Source organism: Dermacentor albipictus, chromosome 1 (genome assembly GCF_038994185.2).
Source record: "Dermacentor albipictus isolate Rhodes 1998 colony chromosome 1, USDA_Dalb.pri_finalv2, whole genome shotgun sequence".
NCBI lineage: Eukaryota > Metazoa > Arthropoda > Arachnida > Ixodida > Ixodidae > Dermacentor > Dermacentor albipictus.
Genome location: NC_091821.1, coordinates 65869196 through 65889620, shown reverse-complemented (window position 1 = coordinate 65889620; position 20425 = coordinate 65869196). Strand labels below are relative to the sequence as shown.

General features: G+C 48.2%; 1 protein-coding gene across 1 annotated transcript in view; it reads right to left on the bottom strand.

The window, feature by feature from the left end:
* Positions 1 to 20425, bottom strand: part of LOC139047721 (calpain-9-like) — a 116077-nt gene that overhangs the window by 34250 nt on the left and 61402 nt on the right. Inside the window, exons 2-3 of the mRNA XM_070521722.1 lie at positions 8784 to 8997; positions 2031 to 2100 (exon numbers count right to left, since the gene is read on the bottom strand). Of these exons, the coding sequence (XP_070377823.1) occupies positions 2031 to 2100; positions 8784 to 8960 (247 nt within the window). The 5' untranslated portion in view covers positions 8961 to 8997. The remainder of the gene's footprint in view (positions 1 to 2030; positions 2101 to 8783; positions 8998 to 20425) is intronic.

Genomic DNA, 20425 nt, shown 5'->3' with positions numbered 1-20425 from the left:
CGGCAACCCAATTTCGCTCTTTCCGCTACCGGGCACCTCGACCATCGCTTCTCAGCGCAGCACGCTATAACATGTTCAGTGGAATCGACGAACTGAACTTTTTTCCACGAGCTCGAAGGGCTCTTAAAGAGATCACGCGGCGACGTTCCGCTATTCAACGAGTACGACATAGGCTTTGCTTTCCCCAGGCGTGTCCGCACGGAACAGCGTGCCCGCTCTCGTTGAGTGTAAAGAGATGCCACCAAGGACAACTTACTCCTCCCATTGTGTGACCCTGCAGTAACCGCCCGCTATTACGAGGGCCAGTCTGCGGTCGCCCTGAACGTGGTAAAAAGCTGCTGGAGACTGCCTACGTGACCCGTCCTTGTGGACCGAGGCGAAGTAGGTGCACCATTTGCAAAAGGGCTGACACAGCATGACACAACTGTTGCTCAGCTCGAACGGCCAACGTTTACGCGGGTCCTACACGTATAGGCAAAATTCCATCCGACCAGCCGTCTCAACCCGCGTCTGTCTAGTTCGCTCGATTTCATGATGAAAGGAGATTGACTGCAGTTGCAGCTGCATCGTCTAAAAGTGTCGTAGGGGAGCTTCAATCTAAAGCAGCGGCAGAGCTTTTATATATATATATATATATATATATATATATATATATATATATATATATATATATATATATATATATATATATATAACATTAATTATCAGTCGCATGACGAGGCAGAAAGGGAGAATAAGACGGAGCGGCGTAAAAGCTCAAGAAGTTTCCTCAGTTACGTGTACACGTAGGGGTCTCCGTTACATTCCTTTTTTTTTCTAAAGAAAAACTTTTTTTGTCTAATCTTGTAAACACACACGGTGTTTAGCTGAACTTCACAGAAGCGGGATAACTCTGGGAATCTGCCTGTCGGGCTCGTCTAAGCGCTGGGGAGATGGACTGCGACAGCCAGCCTGCACCGAGCGGAGTACAAATGTGGATTCAGCCAAATGGCTTGGCTAGATGCTTTTAAATGCAGACAGGTCAAGCCGGTGATTACCAGCTACGTGAGCAACCAGCCAACCACGAACTCTGCTCAAACCTCTATATCCGCAGTCGATTCGGTGTGCGTCAGTGCTACTTCTGACTAGGGATGTAAGCGGTTGAAAAAAACATCGAAAACGTCGGGGAAAAAACTGGGTTTTTTGTTTTTGTTTTTCAACTAGGATAAAATTGAAAAAGAAAAAAAAACGAAGACAAACCGCCAGAGCTTCCCCACAGAATTCTTCTGCTGCGATGCGACTTCTTTAGGCGTATCTAAATCTTTGGCCTAAAGAAAGAGTTTGGGAGTCTGCGAAGCACCTGGATCCATCCACGTGGTGGCAAGGGCTTTGCTTTAACCAACCCTCGAGCCCCGTCGCCTGTAGCGTACTGCAGATTTCCCCTTCTTCCGTGCCATGTGAAAGAAGGTGGTCCGAGCTTGGAAGTGTGCACACGAAGCTACGCAACAGGCTCCCAAGGGATCGCGGGAAAAAAACTTCTGTACGTGCACTCGCACCCGTCCGTTACGCGGCGAAGCGTTGACGCCTCAAACGGACATTAATCAGACACAGATAGATACATGTTGGTCTTGACGCTTTGACGTGAAATCAATGCATTGACATGAAAAAGTCCCTAGATTTTGAACCCGGAAGCTCTGCTGAGACTTTTGCTATGCAATAATGTAACAATTATATTCTGTTCAGTGTAAGCGAAATAAATGTGTGGGTTTTTTAAAGCTCTGTGCGCAATCATCTTTCCTTTTTTTTCTTCAAGTTTTCCTATTTTTCTAAAAAAAAAAAGCTGAAGGCAATCACTTTTTCTCACGCACCTCAAAATTTTATGAAATTTTACATCTCTACTGACTCGACTCCCCTGGCGTCATATCCATCTAAGCGGAGTTAATCACAGAGACGCCCGTGTTTTATCTTTTTTTTTTGAGAAATGATTTTTTTTAAATACGTGAAAAGCCGAAAATTAAGACTGAGGCCGTAGCTAGATCACGATAACTTACCCAGTTCTCCTTGCTCGACATCAAACCGCGACGAGCCTTCAGAGATAAACTTTGGTCTGGCACATATTTCCTGCGGGAAAAAAAAATATATGACAGTGAAGCAGCGTGGCTGAGGCTTCGCAGGCACATGAAATGAGCAGTTCTTGTAGTGCATGAAGCGCAGCGAAAAAATAACGTGATGCAAATGTTTGCAGTGGTAGCTTCGTCTTAAGTTAGAAGTAGTGACATCATAACTAGCGCATAATAATTTTGTTGTTGCGGCTGTTGTTTGAGAAATTTGGCAGGTGCTAGAGGAGAGATTGGCCAGGGTTCGCCGTGAAAACCAACATGGTATGGCTTCACCTTCCCGCCAGCTTAACAGTAAACAATAAATATATTTCTAAGAACAATAGAAAGCAGCTGGAGGTCCTAAATTAGGCTTGTGCTTCCTCCTCCTTGCATTATACTTCTTTTTTCCCGTTTCATCCTTGGGGGCGCAACAATAGAGGGGATGGCCTGTGCGGGGTTTCGTTTTGTGCCGCTGCTTTTTATTAACTACATATAATTTTTTTTTAATGTTTCACGTTCGTGACGGTGCATGTAAGCCTCGTGCACCATAGTGCACACAGCAAATGCTGCCTCGTGCTCCATCATTCGCTTGTCGCGATTGAAATTCGTTGATGTCCTGGTGGCACAGCTAATAAAACAGTGTTCGATGGCTTATTAGTGACTTTAGCTTTGGAATGTCCTTCAGGGAAATTCGGAGGTACTTTTGTCTTAATCCTCACACCCTATGGTAAAGTAATGACAACTAATAGCGTCGACACGTCATTTTAAATGTTGCACATTGTTACACCGGAACATCGAATCGATTCGTTCCTCAAAACTGCACTTAATCAATATGCGCCTGAAGAGCTTGTGGGGAGGTAGAACGACTTCCGACCGAACTGGTATAGTCTTTGTTGAGGAGGTGTTCATGCTCACCTCCATTTTAGTTTTTAGCTTTGAATGCTATTGTCCGATGTGGGGAAAATGTTCAAATTCAAATTTATCTCCTTTGAGAAGAGGAGTCCGGACATAAAGCTGCGAGAACAGCTTGACAGGGGGCTCAGACACATGTTGCTTAACAGCAGGAACAGCAATACGTCAGTGACATTTGAATACGCCATCAGAAAAGTAGATAACTGTAAAATGAAAGAATGCATACGAATTGCATGCCAAAGCTGCGCCTATACCTATATATACGTATTTTTCTTGAAAAAGAAAGAAAAAAGGTATTATGTGGCTGCTTTGGCTGCTACGCATACACTTCACACACGTATATCTGACTGTATAATACATTTTGTGAAGGAAAAGAAGATTTTGATTGTACATCCAGTCGAAGCGTCAGTACTTAGAAGGGGTTGGAAGGGAAGCTTAGACGTTCGAGAATGGTTGAGGTTCAGAATTTTTCAATATGAGTGTTTGTTGTCGTCATGGCGACACAACAGTCATTGCCTAAGTGATACTACGGCGACGACATACGACAGCGGCCTATACGGCGACGGCAGCAGTGGAGGTGGAAAGCGTCATTAATAGCTGTCGCTATAAAATTTATTACAATAAAAAGAATGGTGGCGTTGTTCGTACTGTTACATGAATACCTCCTTGCCCTACATTTTTTCGGCTCAGTGTGGTTTTATGCAGTCGAATCACGTTACCAGTCGCTGATAAATCGTACTTTTAATCCTCCTTCTCTCTCTCCATAAGGCCCAAGCAGGAAGTACTGCACCACGCGTCTTCCCACGGACGCAGTGACATTGCTGGAGATTTGTCGTTACAGCGCGACTACTGGAGCGTGAGAAACAAAGCAAGCGTTGCGTGCCACGCCTGGTCTGAGCGTTCAGGGAAGCAACATGGAAGGCTTTAAAAATGGCCGAGTTAGCAACGCGCTTCGAAGAGGAGCATCGTTCGTGGATGGCCATTGCTAGCAGTTAAATCCTTCGGACACTCGGACTGCCTCGCCAAGCGTTCGCTACGGAGCCCCACCGCGAGGTACGACCTGAATCTCGACAATCGATGCGCCTATACTATATACATCGCGCATAGATATGTATCGCCATCGCCGAACATAAATCAGGCTCGCCGAAAAACAGCGTGCGCCACGAAACATTGAAAAGAATAAGAAGCTGGACCTATAATCCGCAGTACCAGCATCACTGCCGATAAATGGAGAGATAGATTAAAGGGGGTGGTAGAAGCGGCGGGGGCAGGGTTCGAGGTATTAGCGTAAATTATTATACCGTCGTCGAAAAATATATATTTTGTTTTGTTTACGCTCACGAACACTGTCATATAAGTACCGTGCGCTGACCAATTGCGCCGCTGGAGACCGACTATTCCGTTTTTACCGTGTGCCTTTAGTATAACATATGCATCGCATATACTGATGCTTGGCGGGAGGTCGATTTCGCACTAAAACGCTTCCAAGAATCGGCGCGATTGAAAGCAAAAATCAGCAAAGTAGCGAGAGAAAATATAAAAAATTCATCGACGATTACGATACTCCTAATGCGAATTTTGAGCGCAGCTGTTTAGGTGTTTTGAATTCGCGATATATTCTGGCAAAGAATTTGTTTCTGAACGACAGGGTGCTCTAGGCGACGGCGCTTAGCCTCTGATCGGGCAGCTAGTTTAGCAGCTGCGGTAGACAAAGCCCTTACACTGGTTGTGTCACTCACTGTTCAGAAAGAACTGGCTGACACTATTTTGTATTACGATATATTGTCAGGTGGTTTGATCTGCCGTTGTTAAAAGCACGCGGCTATAACTTCGACCGATTGTCACGTGGTAGTCACAGCGAGAAAAGACACAGAAAACTGTGAGTTACAAATATAACTATTGGGCGAAGTTGTGCCCAGCAAAACAGGTAACACTCAAGCACAACAATAGCGGAGAGCGGAGTCGGTGATCGTCGAAAATCTGATATGCGGGTCAAGCGTGTCGGCTTTTATACTTGACTTGTCGAAGGTTCTATTGTAATCGTTAATGTCTGCGTGGCTTCCAGAAAGTACAGTTAACCGACAGTACCGCGCGAGCGTTATACAGGGACATTACGCTTGCCAATCGGCCCGCGCCTTCTAACGGCGCGAAGCGACGAGGTTAGCAACAGTAGCGCATGCGCACCAAGTTCACTCGATGCGCAAGTTTCGTCTGCTAGGCTCTTCCTATACCACTGCGGCCAGTACGACACAGCCCCTGGCACAATTAGTTCGGCGCAAGCTTCCAGCCTTTGGAGATAGCAGGAGCGTGTGCCCCTGGCTTATGTTTTCTTTATTTTTTAGCGCCTGCTACTCTAGTGTGCATGCACAGGAAAATAATCAAACATGCAGAACTGCAATGCAGCTGTGCGCTTTCTTCTTTATTTAACGGCGCATGCGCACTACAGCGACATTTATCATAAAGAAAGACGCGTCTGGATTCACGCGCACTTGCTGTACCCGAGAAGTAGGGAAGCTTCCATTGAGTTAATCGCAACAGGGACGGTGTCACGCCTATGGGAAGAGCCTAACAGACGAAACTTGCGCTTCGAGTGAACTTTGTGCGCATGCGCTACTCTTGCTGATCTCGTCGCCTCGCGCTGTTATAAGGCGCTGACTGGCCGGCCAATCGACGCTCGCGCGGTACTGTTAAAGAATCGGTCGAGTCTACTACACAATTTGCGTCGCGCATACAATCAGATTACAAATACTATGGCGCCATCTCGTAGTCTTGTGCGGTACTCTGCTTTCCTCCTCACCCTTTCGCCATACTCTCCTCCTCTATACTTTCCGCCTCATGCTTTCACTGTAGCATCCTCCTCCGCTTTCCCATTCGCGCTCTCTTCGCTATCGCCGCCTTTCATATCCCCCGCTGCGCTCCGCGTTCGCTCGTTCATCTTTCGCTGTGCTCGTTCGCTCGGTTACGAGGTACGACGCCGAGGCACGCCGACGCTCAACGCAGGAACGGGCGCCTAAGAGCTGCGCTCTAAAATAGTAAAGCAGGGGCTGCGGTAAGGTCGATGTACAAACCACGTTCTCGCGACTACGTAAACGGAGGGCTTTGTTTCTGTTGCGGATACGGAGGTGGTTCTGCAGCCCTGCAAAAGCCGTTGCCGCCATTTGCTTCGCCGGAACTCCGTAAGCTGTAAATAAAGCTGTATTCGCACGACGGACTGAATTCCGCAGGTGAGCATGACGTAACTCAGTGCAGCCGATTCACGCCGCACACAAGGATGCCGCAGATGGGCTGCCGACGCGATACGATGCAGCTGAGCCAGGTCAAGCCCCGTCTGCGGACTGAATCAGCGATCCGGTCCGTCGTGTGAAGCCAAGGACGCGATGCCTTTTCCGATGCTATTCCTTTTCGCACTTCGTCAGTGGTCAGAACGACGTTCCGCCCGCGTTATCTATGGGGTCAGCCGGCTGTGACCGGTGAGTGACAAAACTGGCATATAATCAAGCGAAATTAAGGCAGCACTACAAAATTACGGCCCAGCTTAATGAGTTTTTGCCGCCATTACCACGGCCAAGACGGCCAGTGTCGCCTAAAAAATTCGACAGTGCCTTCACCACCGCGCCTCCCTCTCCGTGAAGTTCAAGGGAGCATTATATGTTCGACAATCTCCTCAGTTGTGTTCCGCCTGTTACAGCGCCTTCCTGCAAAGTTTAGCGCTCTTCCTTCAGTGTCGGACACACTATAGAAAGTACACTTCCCACAGCGTTGTAGGAGGGAAATATTCGTAAATGAGCATGTCTTAGTAACACGGCCATACTCCATATAGTCACCGGGCGGAGCTTTGTTGCCGCTTACCATGTGTACTGTTACGCGAATAAGCCCGTCTTGAGAGGGTCTTCACGAAAGGCGCGAAGCTCAATTCGCTAAAATACCGTTTCTATCTAGATTCAAAAGAATCTTCTACAACAACACCGCACATAGCTTATCATAATTAAAGAAGAAAAGTTCGAAAGTAGTTAGCGCTGTGCGGACTGGCTTTACAAAAGATCTTCATTCTTTGGGTGCTATGCCTATTATGGCGATAATGGAAACGCCAGATGACGAAAGGCGAAAATATTCGCAATGGGGAGAGCCGGAATAAAATAGTTGTACGTATTTTCACGGGCACACGCGTCGTGATTCTCGAAGTTGTCTTGACAAAAAATATCAAGAACAATCACCGTTCTGTGCGGCGATTCGCACGGCATGCATCATACCACGTGGGCCTGCAGTGAGACGAGCACGCAGCCAGGTAGCCTCCCATCCCGCGGTCATAGTCATACATGTATACTTTACCGCCTGTCCCACGTAACTTGAGCCAAACTTTAAAGATATGCAAATTAAAATTATATTCTGGGGTTTTACATGCCAGAACCACGATTTGATTCGGAGGCACGCCATAGGGGGAGAATCCGGAAATTTCGACCACCTGGGGATCTTTAACGTGCCCCCAATGCACGGGACGCAGGCGCTTTTGCATTACGCCCCCATCGCAATGCTGCCGCCATGGCCGGGATTTCATACCGCTACCTCGCGCTTAATAGAACTTTCTGAGCAAGTTGATATTGATTCATTATACCTATGTTTAATGCGCCACAAACAACACACAGCACATAAGAGAGGACAACGGGACTTAGCGCAACTCACTACTATATGTTCACGGAAGACACGTATATATATTCTCAGTCAGCGCCTGCGCAGCAAGCACACTCGATCAAGCATGGCCGATCAAGCATAGGATATATGGAAGATCGACCAAAGCCGCTGACCACTACTTGCACAAGCGGCAGATGACTGCATCAGCCTCGTCTTTTGTTGAAAAGGTGTACGCGCCATGTACCACAGATGTATACAGAGGAAATTCACTCTCGGAAAACCACAAATTCCATGGAACAAGATGTGCAAAAGTGATAACCGTTTTACAAGGGATTGTGTGACACTGTTTACGTGCACTCTGTCCTGCCAAACACTTGTCTTCATTGGATACACTTAGACACCTGAGCATTTGGTCTAGTCATGTTGCTGCAATTGTGGGGTGTAAGCATGTATGTGTGTATAGAGCACTTTTATAGTTGTCATTGTATACTTTGATAGTGAAACGTCGTACCTTACGTGGGGCTTTCTTTGTGTGGTTATCAACAATCTTTCACCTAGCCTTTACTGTCAATCCATAATGAAGTGGGTGAAAAAAAAAAACAATGCAAATGCCACGTAGCTGGACAGAACCAAGGTAATGTTGGTTGCCGTCGCTTGGAGATGCTCAGATTAATTTTTTTTTGCATTTCGCCTAATTAGATCATTAGTCTTAATTAATTAGTCACCTTCTCAAATATTATGATTATATTAAAAGTGTCAATTCCAAAATAGCAGAGCAACATGGAAAACTGCCGAACCAGCTTTCTGTTGCTCAATACGTGTTACATAAAAGTGTTTTTCCAAGCGTGAAAGCAGCCCGCAAATGCGCGCAATATAGCCGCGCGACTGGCCGCTCGAGGCGCTTTGCCTGCATTCGCGGGCTTCTCTAATGGTTGGAAAAACACTTTTATGTAGCAGGTACTGAGCAACAGAAAGCTCTAAGTACTATATATATATATATATATATATATATATATGATAATAAGCCAACGAAGCCACCAAGGACAGCACAGGGGAACTTACTTGTACGTACTAATTGAATTAAAGAAATGGCAAATTAATGGAAATGCAAGCGGATGAAAAAACAACTGGAGCAAACACAGTTGTTCGGGTGCGTGCACTTACGTAAGGCCTCATCCAGACGACCTGGGCGCTGGCGTACTTGTTCTTGGAGGAGAGGGCGCGGTTCGAGGGCGGGAACTCCGGGTCCTCGAAGAGCGTGCCCCGGTCCCGGCAGAGGCGCTTGAGGTAGGAGTAGCCCGGCCCGTGGCCGTTGGCCAGGCCGCCCTCGGACACGCCCATGGCGCTGCTCACGCGGCCGGCCGGCGGTCCGCGCTGGCTGCGCGAGACAAGATGCCGATGACGGGCGAGCGCTTCCGCCGCGTATGCATGCACGCAACCAGACCCGGTGCTGCAACACTACACCCGTGCACGATCGAAAACAGAGCGAGCGGACGGGGACACGGCGACAGACGCAGGAGCAATCGCCGTCTGTCGAGCTTCTCTGTGATTGTTTTTTTTTTCTCTCCTCGCGGCTGTTTTCCGCCATGTACTTACAACATTATCCCACACAACCCTACGTTGTTCTGCATCTGTAGGCCGGTGATCTCAATAGTTCCCGCATGGCGACGGGTACGATATATAGAGATTAGCTGCTCACACAACTCGGAAGCGCTGCGGAAACTAAACGCCAAATTCACATTCTTTTCTTTTTTTTTTGCGCTCGTAGCATTAGCTCGAGCGCCTGCCTTAATGCTTTCGCTTTCACGCTTGGCCGGTACCTGTTCGTAAAGACAATCTACTCCGAATAGCGTTCTCAATACTTTTCCAAGAAAGCCCGCACAGCACGGTCAAAATCGTTCAGACACTCCACCGCAAGAGAGGTAAAACCATCTTCAGGCCAGCGTCTTAGAACAGACGCGTTGCAAGCAAAATCGCTACGATTGGTACTTCTCAAGTTTCTGCTTACAGTCACAACTCCTCAAGCGTTCATTGTAGCCGTAGTTGTGTCTTCACACACACATATATGTATATAGAGGCTGTGTGGAGCGTGCAGCAAGAACGCTCAGATAAAAATACTTCAACACTTCTGTGCCAGAATGTTAACGGGTATCCTAATGTTAGCCGCCGCAGTGGCTTAGCGGCTATGGTGTTGCGTTGCGTTGCGTGCCTCATAATCAAAGTCTGCTTTTGGCGCGTGAAATCCCAGAATTCATTACCCTAATGTTGATAATGAACAAACTACTTAATAATCCCCTTATAATGCACTATATATATTTGGTCACCTATCCCGCAACTACTAAAATTCGCGACAACGTGAACAACGAGTTGGTGAAGAAAACAAAAATGACGCTTGATCGCTACAGCGCTGTCTTCACATTTTACTGTTTGGTCACCTTTGCTAACGCACATTTTAGTTACGCCTGCCATGCGGGGCACGCGTGCAAAGGGCAGGATTTGGTTCAGTCGCCTTATCTGCTAGAACCGGCGGAATAACGCAGTCACAACCTGACGCCCTGACAAGGTCAGGAGGGGGGGTGCGCCGCGATGCCCTCGCGCGCCGTGAGCCCGCACGACGCTGTGGGCGGCGGACGCCACAGCTGCCGCTCGCCCCGATCGCGTGCGACGCCAGACAAACATGCGTGGGCAGGAGGAGCCTGCGATGCTACTCGCAACCCCATTGAAGACATGTGGGAGGCATGACAGCGGAAGCGCACCCCTACAGCCATCTCCGCCGCAGAGGTGTTTCCTCCGCCGGCAGGCGACCCGAAAAGAATCGCTTTGCATGCGTTCGCCTTTATCTGCGAAGGATGCCGAATCCCGATGCGCTGTCGTAGGAAGTGCGCGCAAGGTTTTCTTCTTCTTTTTTTTAATTGTGGTGTAACGTATCGAAATGACGCCAAACCCCTTTCCTCATGTTGCCCGTCATTCTTAGCCTCTCATCGATGAGAAGTGAGTGAGTGAGTGAGTGAGTGAGTGAGTGAGTGAGTGAGTGAGTGAGTGAGTGAGTGAGTGAGTGAGTGAGTGAGTGAGTGAGTGAGTGAGTGAGTGAGTGAGTGAGTGAGTGAGTGAGTGAGTGAGTGAGTGAGTGAGTGAGTCCTGCCTCACTGTGGCTTCGCTCTGGAAACGCTGCTCTCTAGACAAATATCTTTAAATATCATTTCTAAAAAAGCGGCTGCCGAAGCCGGGTGCACATCGGACTTGCGGACACGCTTGTTATACATGCGCCCGTGTAAGGCGTGGCGTTGCTTGCTAGGCAGAGTGAAAGTTTAAGGCCAAAAAGTGTGGGCGCTCGCCGCGGAGGCACTGCGGTGATTAATGAAGACGACAGGGAAACAACAGATGCTCACGTTCTCATTTCGCCTCTTTCTAGAACAAGGTTGCATGCGTGCATGATGCGAGCGGAGGTGGGCTGTTCTTGGAAGATTAAGCTATATAGCGTATTCGGAGAAACTATAGGACTACGAACGAGACCATCCTGGAACGCCGAACTGTACAGTCGTCACACCAGAAGACAGTCACTCTTGAAATTTTTGCGTTCGAGTGGCCTATTAGAGAGACTCTAGTTCTCACGGACGTTCTCAACCTCCTTTATTTATTTGGTCTTGTCTTTGCTTTTTATCCGCTCTTCTTTCTGTCTTTAATTTCCCCTTACCCTTTCCCCGGTGCAGGATAGCAAACCAGAATCTTCTCAATTTAACTTGCCTAGCTGCGTTTCCCACCCCGTTTATCTCTCGCTCTCCTTATATGCTATAAACGACTTTACAGACATATACTACGTCTTACCAACTACATGCAATGAAGCTAATGCTAAAGGGGATTCTGTCATCCAATCAGTAACGAGAGCCAGCTGCACGCTGCAGAGAAGGGAGAAAGGGTTGGCTATTCTGCGCTACTGATCCTTCCGTGATGCTTCCATTCAGTCAACGTCGCGTGGAGGACAATCACAGGCGTACAATGGAGGAGCCAGGTTCTTGCGGTCCTCGCTTTTGAAGGGTTGGCGCCACCCATTGCTTTCTCTGCACTGCACGGAGTTAGCCAGATGGAGTATATATGTAATCCCATCATTCTCATGCTACGCAAGAAACGATGAAAACGGTGATTAAACAAAAGGAGAAGCCGTCTAATTTATCTCGCTGAACTTTTGTCAGCATAATGAACGAGGCATCAGTCTGCAAAAGCCTGCTCCGTACAGAATTCGTATACAGCAGACTGTTTCGCCAATACATATAGCTGTACTGTGGAGCAACCGCCCCAAGATTTTGACGGGAACGAGACAGCCGTCTCTTCCGTGAACCCATGTTCACGCCTCAAGGTTGCTGTGTGTCAAAGCCCGTCTGTCCTGTCGCGGCTTCATCACGCGGCGCCTTGCCCGCATTTCTCGAAAACAAAGGCACGGGCCGCGGGGGTAAATGTCGCCGTTCCAGTCTGCACGCGAAAGTCGCGCGGCTACAGCGCGTGCCTCACGGCGCAGGCAATCTTTCAGCGTGCCGCTATTCCACGCGTTATAAGATAAACACCGGCGAACGACAACTTATTGGCTGGCTTTGCACGCAAGGCGGATTACGCGTGCCGCGCGCGGCTGCACCGACATTTTGATGGGCTGTTTCTCGAGCGCTCGCTCGAGCCCTCCCAAGGCCAGCGTGACTGACAACGGAGATCGGGGCGCGGGCAATCATTTTCTCTTCCGCCCACCTCTGAGCCATCGTTGTTCCTGGGCTGCAGCGATGACGCCCGCTGTCTCGGCCGATCGAGCGGAGCGGCGTGCAGCTCGCGCACCGCGGCGCGTGCGTGTGCCCGCGCCGCACGCATCCTTCGTCATCGCGCTCATCGCGTCGCGGCAAGACCCACGCACTGTGCGATTCATCCGCAAGGGGCACCGGGGGAGAACCTTGCCCCCCCCCCCCCCTGCCGCCGATGTATCGCGCGCGAGAGCCCCACTGACCGAGCGGCCCGTTTGTTTGGCCTGCCCAAAAAGCGGGCCTAATTGCCCGCTCGCGACGCACTAGGCCGCAGCAGCGAGAGCGCGACGCTTTTCCCGCTAGCCCGCGTGTCATAACGGTCCCCGCCGAGCTCGGGCTCGGCATACGTCACCGCAGCCAACCAACGTGCACGAAATGGCGGCGGCGGCTTACCGGCTCGCCACAGTACGCTGGCTGCGACCGAAAAGGATTGTGTAGTGCGCGATGAGATTATCGCAAGGAGTCCACGTTGACTTTTCGGATATAGTTGAACATTGTATTTGATTGATAGGGTTTACGATCCCAAAGCAACACAGGGATTATGAGAGACGCCGTATAGTGGGGAGCTACGGATCAGTTATTGCCGTGGGTTCATTAACGTGCACCAAACGCACGATACACCAGGTTAAATTTCTGCATTCCGCCCACATCGAAAAGCGGCTGCCGTGGCTGAGAATCGAACGCGAGACCTCGTGTTCAGAAGCAGAACGCTGCAGTCACTGAGCAACAGCGGCGGGCCTGGGAGTTTCGATTTGGATTGGCTTAATTCCTATATAGCGAAATAATTTAGTTGACTCGGCTGGAATGACGTCATCAAAACTTTACCGCGTTATTTAAGGCTTTAGTGTGACGCAATTGCGTCACCTCCCGTTACAGCTGCTTACACGCCAAACTTCTGATGGCTATAGTTCCTTCGCTCCTTAACATCTCATAATAATCGCGTTGCCGAATTATTGCGCACTCCCTCTCCGGTTGCTAGGAGATCCAAGCATCAGGATGATGCAGACTTTTCTAGTAGCTTATTCTTCACTTTTTAATGCCAACATGCACGTTTCGCGTGCAGGCATAATGAAAGAACTTAGGGGTACAACGACCCTGTACAACGACACGTTATCGTATCGTGCTAAAGTTTGTTCAAGGAAACCAAAATATCGGTAATTCGCCTCAGTTGAATGACATATGCCGGGACATCCTTCAGGCCCACTGCTGAGTGATCTCGACACCAAACACGCCATCCCTTATACATATTTCGCTCGTCTATGTCACAAACAAACGTCCTATCGGAATTCGTACACGGAACATTTTATGCTTCGGGCGCAGCGACACTATTCAGCAAAACTCGGGCGCCGTCGTCAATGTGAGACTCACATGCATGACTGGTAGATTGAAACATGAAAGGCGTGTTCATTTATAGACTGCACAGATGTATTACATAAACAAGAAGATAATTATGCTTCTGTTCTCTTACATCATTTACTATAACTAAGGTACAGAGGATATGCCACCCCTGTCACTGCGGCTTTAATGTGTTTTACTTGTAGGCCTATGTAGATCTGCTGTCAAAAACTGACCTTTCAAGTTGCACGATACCTTTCTTTTGTTGAATAAAAAAAAATATCGCATCAGTTGGCATTGCAGTCTTACAAATTGCTCAAAATTTTATTTGACAAAACCTATTATTGCCGCGCAAGGCTGCTGTATAAATGCTTAAAAAGCCCGCGCCCGCTAAGTATATATATCTAGTTTATAATTTTTACTTGGCAAGAGCAAATGTATCTTCGTAGCGAAAGTGCACAGCCGTTCTTGAAACTGTGTGTTTTACATCGCTGCGTGTCTGCAGCGTGTGTGACATCGGCATGCACCTGTTGGTAACCTGTCACCACGCGTATTATATACCTCTCACAGAAGTTTTGGGAAAGCAACTAACCTGATGGTCAACGTCACTTAGTTTAAGTACAGAAGACCAGTCCAATACCTGGCCCTTGCACCAATAAACACCACACATTCATTCATTCAGAAGACCAGTCTAGTTCTTTCGAGGGGGGGTGTTGGTGCAGACCTACATAATCTCCGCGAGAAACGCTAGAACCGCAACTCTTTGCTTAATCGTATACCCGCGGCGGTTCCGTTGCATTGCATTGAGCAAAAAAGATGTTCAGCGTTGTGGGGAAGAAGAAGGGGGATGTGAAACATGTCAGGATTTGTCGGGCGACACTCTTGCATTTCCTACATTTGTAAGGCACGGGTCTAACGCATATTTCTGCTGCAGTTCTCGATATAAGTTAACTTATGCAGTAACGTAAGCGAAACAAAGTCAAGCAATGAGTCGCACTTTTGAGACAATTAAGTGAGAAGAATTATGTGACAGTTACCATCTTTCTAACAATTTTTTTCAACATTGGATTATGGAACGTATCGTAAATCGAAGGCTGTAGTTGATTTCTTCCGTTAAAGTGGACCAGACGCAAGTCTTCAGGAAGAATGCCAGCTCCCATAGCGCAACTACACCTCTATACCTATACACTGTATACCTTGCACTCTCGTCTCTATACTGTCCATCGTCATCCTTCTTCTCCTCCACTTTCGTCTCCTTTTTGTTTCCCCTGAACCAGTAGCAGTCCAGAGCTTGATCCACGTCAGGCCGACCTCTCGGCTTTTTTACGATTAAACCCTCTCTTTCCAGAACATGGCTATCAACTCTCCAACATGGGGCGAGCAACGTATTGAGACAAACGAGAAAAATACGTCGTCTCGTCTTTTTCAAACTCGACAGTTGCCGGATTTTTACGATATAAACCTGCACTCCTAGCTGTACTAGTTATGAGCAACACCGCATTAGAGAGCTCCAATGACATTTGGAGAACTCCTTAACGAGCCCGGACACGTACCTTGTAGCACCATGAAGCTTCAAATTTCGCGTTATCAGACTGCGACCGTCACAATCAATAATCGAACTAATAACTACGTGCTGAGCGGTATAGAATGCCACAAGCGTTGGGCGACTGCGATTGCTGCTCGGGTATTCTATTCACAGCACCGAAGCTGCAACGGCGCCGTGGCTGCTATACCTGTCTGAGGTGCCCTGAAGGCCGCGTGTGGCTTGCCGGGCGGCAAAGCACGCTGCTCGAGCTACTCAGTCCCCAACGTCATCTGCTGTAGCATACATTAGAACACTAATAAAAGCTGCACAGGTGGCGTACCTTGCTGCGCTCGACATCCGGGACGTCTTCATTCGATAAACGCGACCTTCCTGGCTGTATAGACAGCGCTGAAAAGCTGGCGCACGGCCGCGACGACGCGCCGAGAACTTCCTGGACAGTGGCGTACCATTCGCGTGCGCGTCGGACGAGCGCCTCCCTGGAGTCTCTCGTCGCATCCGCAGGTGTGCTGAATGATGCGTGTAATTTCCCTATTTCTGCATAACTTGGTAATGGTGGCCATGCCTCGCCGGCTTCCAGTTGACCAGGAACAGCGCACACGCATCTGTATGCTCGCATAGGCGACCGTGCTTCGTGGTATCGCTGGAGAGTTGGCTCAGGTTGGGATGGCCGAACGGAGGGCTTCTAACCAAGTACCTGCGTGGTGTTTTACTCCGCCCCTGTTGCAGCACCTTGTTGATCAATTCCATCGGTGCGATCGGGACCAAAACGTTGCCGTAAGCTTCTCGTCCCGCGCTATGTTATTAACTGTTCGAACACTCCGTTAGATGAAGTGCTAACAAAAGAGGCATTCGACATCTGTGTGCTGAAAAGCATAGCTCAACACTGAATGGGTCGCTTATTGCTCTGCATTTCATACAGGTATAAAAACAAGAGCAGGTTTTATTGGCTCGCCGGAATTCAGTGACCATCTGTGTTCGCTTTGCAAAAAGGAAGTGTTCGATATGCGCTTCGAAAAGCCCCTAAAAAGGACATGATCTGAAAAAACGCACCATACGAATACTTCTGTTGTTGTTGTTTGCATTGAGAAAGGCGACATTCAATGATGCCGTCGAGAAACCACATGTAGAGAATATTTAATATCCACAATATCTCTGGTATTTGCCCTTTTCAATATTATTCACACGCTTGGCCATTTTGCAGAATCTCAGCACAAAATCGCAGAACAGCGAATGTATACACATGCACATCTGAAACCATAAAGGACAAATTGAAATTAAACAATGGGTTCCGTGTCACTGGCATGTTACTGGCGCACTGATACGGACAGCGATACTATTCTGACGTATTTCTTAAACTGCAAAGCTTCAGCACGCGAGGAAAGTACTCTGGTTGTTTTTGGTACACTGAACTTCGTGTACTAAACTATCGTACACAACAATATTGTGGTTGGTCTGTACGACTTGTTCACGGCATTGCGCAGTCGGACTATAATACGTGCACCTCTCGATATGCGATGTCTGCTCAAAGCCAAGTAGCTGTACGCGCTCGAGTGTCATGCGTCAGCTATACTGAAACATATGATTTGAGAGGCCTTCCGGAAAAGCGTGGTGCCGACCAGTTCTCCCAGCATGCTTCAGCGAGACTCTACTGAAGGAGCGGGAACATAGCAGAGTTCTACCAGCGAGCAAGAACTAACTTGTCTCACGCCATTCCTTCTCAGTGTAGCTGTGGTTACTGGAATCCATTATCCATATTTATCAATGAAATGTAGAGGCTGTGCTTCTGAGTCGAGTGCTGAGGCGGGTATTTCTTAGGTATGTTCCTTTGTTTTAGGCACAACGTCTTGACCTGTCTGAAAAAAAAAAAGCAGTATATAACGAACATCAGCCATTTCTCGCGGTATAGGGTTTTATCTCTTTGTTTTTGCTTATTTACATGAATGTAACCGCGGTGCAAGTCTATTGAATTCGGCTAATTTATGTCGCACGAAAAAATACAGCATAATGGCGCGACCAGTAGAGACAAAGCATCTATAGGTCCGGAGACACACATTGAGTATACACGTAAGCGACACATTTATTCCGTGATAGGAATAAAAACAATGCAAATCGCACAACAGAGCTCTAACTAAAGAACACAACACGCACCTAATAACAAGTAACTGCAAGGATTCACGCGAAATTTTGACTTGCTGCAGATTCTATTGCGCGTTTTTTCTCCACAGTCAGCGCAATCATTTACAATCGTTTTTTTTTTTGCCAAATATTTTATACTTACACGCCCTCCTTCGTTCAACTAGAATGAAAGGAACGGTATTGCCAAAAAAATAAAAAAGAGGTTGCAACTTCAACCATAATACGAAGCGGTGGAGCGATAGTTTGTGGAATATTATGCGCAGTAGGCCTTGCATTGTTTCATGAGATATCGGTTGGAGTAAACATTCACATTGACGTTGTTGTCATCTGATGCTGGCGCATCACGATCATCGCACCTCGTCATGTTTTTGAACCAGGCAATCGCGATTAATGCGAAGGAGAGGGAGCAGCATGATAAAAAAACAATTCCCGGGCACGCGGCTCTTATTGTCAACGGGTTCCACCTCAGCATGTGAAGGCGTTCAGAGCAGGCCTTGTGTCGATTCAGAATTCTCTACTTCCATCGGGGGTCTCGTGCAATGATGACCCGACGCTCGTAAGGCTCCTACTTCGCGCTAATATACACGACAGCGCAGCAGCAGCAGGCCATTTCGATCACTGGCTATGGCGTATGCGCGCCGGTATATATGCATCTAAGGGACGCACGGCCGCGCTTTCGTCAACACTTGGCTCCGAACCGCTACACGGCGCTGATATATCATTCCAGTTGACTGTTTCGTTCAGCATCTCGCAGGGCGTTCCCTTACCGTGCGCGCGGCTATATAGTCGCTTTAGTACGCACCGTAGGGCTTGTATGGCGTTCGCTGCTCTCACAACGTCCTTTAAGCGCTCGAAAACAGCGGTGGAGAATGTATATACGCAAGACATCGGTACAGGACTGCGGAGAGTGAAAAGATATTGTTTCGGGTCCTCGCATGTATAAATGTTCGCATGCGACCATTACCATTTACCGTTCTTCCCGCCTTGTCTTTCCTTCTATTTTTTTTTTTAAATCTTGCCGGAGTATCCGGGCGCTTGTAAGGGAAATCGGGCGCCCGGCGTATAATGACGCGTCCGCTGCAGCGCTCTCAAGGCGGCTTCTCCAAATGGCCCGCGGCGTCGAGTGCGCCCGCATGTGTACCAGGGTACATACGCGAACTGGCTCGCGCGTGCTGGCGCGTGATATAACGACGCATTCTTTCCATTCGCGTATAGTTCTGCCGCACGCTATCACTTTTCCTGTATTTTCCTCGGGGCAGCGGCTCGCGCTTTTTTTTTTTTCTGTCCATGAATGTGTGTGCGCGCGCGCGCTTTTTCCTACTGGTCGTCTCCCAACAATGGATTTTCGCAGGCGTGGTGCGGCCACGTACGTGTTCACGATGCAGAACGTCTTCGGAAGTCTTGTTCTTCCTTGCGGGCCTCGCGCCAGCTTGGCGCCCTCTTTTTTCGTAAACAACAGATTCATCTGTTCTCCAGCCTGCCTTTGCTTTCCTTTCTTGTGATTTTTTTTATTATTATTATTATTTGTTCCTTGGGCTCGCTTTAGTTTAGGACCGTAACATAAATCCCTCTCGGGGGCGAAACGAGGAAAGGCACAAAAGAATTTGAACCGCACCCGGAAGAATTCAGTAGCTACGCGCGGTCGCTCTCATTATTTCTGTGAGCGTCCGTAAAGCATGCGCTGCTCAAAGAAGCGTGTTTAACATGACTATAGCGTCGCGAGAGCTGGGGACGACACTTAACAAGCTTGGCTACCTGCAGTGCACGTGTTCTCTGTAAAGGTAAGTGAATAAAAATATCGACAAAAGCGAGCTATATAGTTACGCCGTCATGTCTTTAGGCTGCTATCACGTGCGCGAACAAAAGCATGGCTCTCAGAACTATGTTTTTTTTAGCTACTCTTAGCAATGTAAATATGCGTGCCTGATTTACTTTCAAAACAACGAACACGCCTTGCGCGTATTCTACGAGGTCAGTGAGAACGTGTGGTGGAGCCGTGCGTCCTTGCGTCGTTTGCGCTCATGTCAGCGGAAGGTGAGCTCAACTATATCGCGTGTGCACTACAGGTACACCTGTATAGGTCCACCTTTGTTACTGTAACACGTGCACCAAACATTGTCCGCTTGACGCATGTCGGTGCAGTGACTCATCAGTCGTTTATTTTGGCTGTTGCCTCTAATGCAGTTTGCGGGAAACGCGTTTGCGCACTTCGACACGCAAGAATAAGAGAAGAAGAAAAAAAGAAAGAAACGAGGTTGGAGGTTTGAAGAGGCAAGTGACCGCTTCTGCTGGTTTCGTTCGTACGGTGGCGCACAGCAACCATGTATAAGTTCATTTAAGCTGAAAGGCGCATTGATGCGAAAAAAAAAACTTTGCACATATTCGGAGTAGGAGGCCATCAAAATTCATACGCCTCGAACACGTCAAGGTCATCTGAATCGCAGACTAACAGACAGACTGGTCGCTAAAGAACGCGCAATGGGTGCAGTTGCTGCTACCTTTACGACGAAGTTGTCCTCGCCATGAAAGAGGCTTCATTAGAAGGATGGCTGGTGACGTTAGAACGTCGCTGCTTTCACGCTAACTTTCAGTTGAAACAAAATCGGGCTGGGAGAGCTGTTATAGTTCGTTAACCGATATAATGGCAAGAATTTTAAAGGTAGAAGCAGTCCTGCCAACGGTACAGAGTGCGGCAGTGACGAAAAAAAATTTATATGGGGTTCTACGTGCCAAAACCACGATCTGATTATGAGGCATGCCGTATAGTGAGTGACTCCGGATTAATTTGGACCACCAGGGTATCTCTAACGTGCCCCCAATGCACGGGACGCGGGGGTTGTTGCATTCTCCCCTACCGAATTGCAGCCGCCGCGGCCGGGATTCGATACCGCGACGTCGTACTTAGCACGACAACATAGTCGCTGAGCCACCATAGTCGCTGAGCGATGTGCAGTAAAATGCGACATACAAGTTAAGCAAAACGTGAAGGGAAGATAATGTGCGCCCAG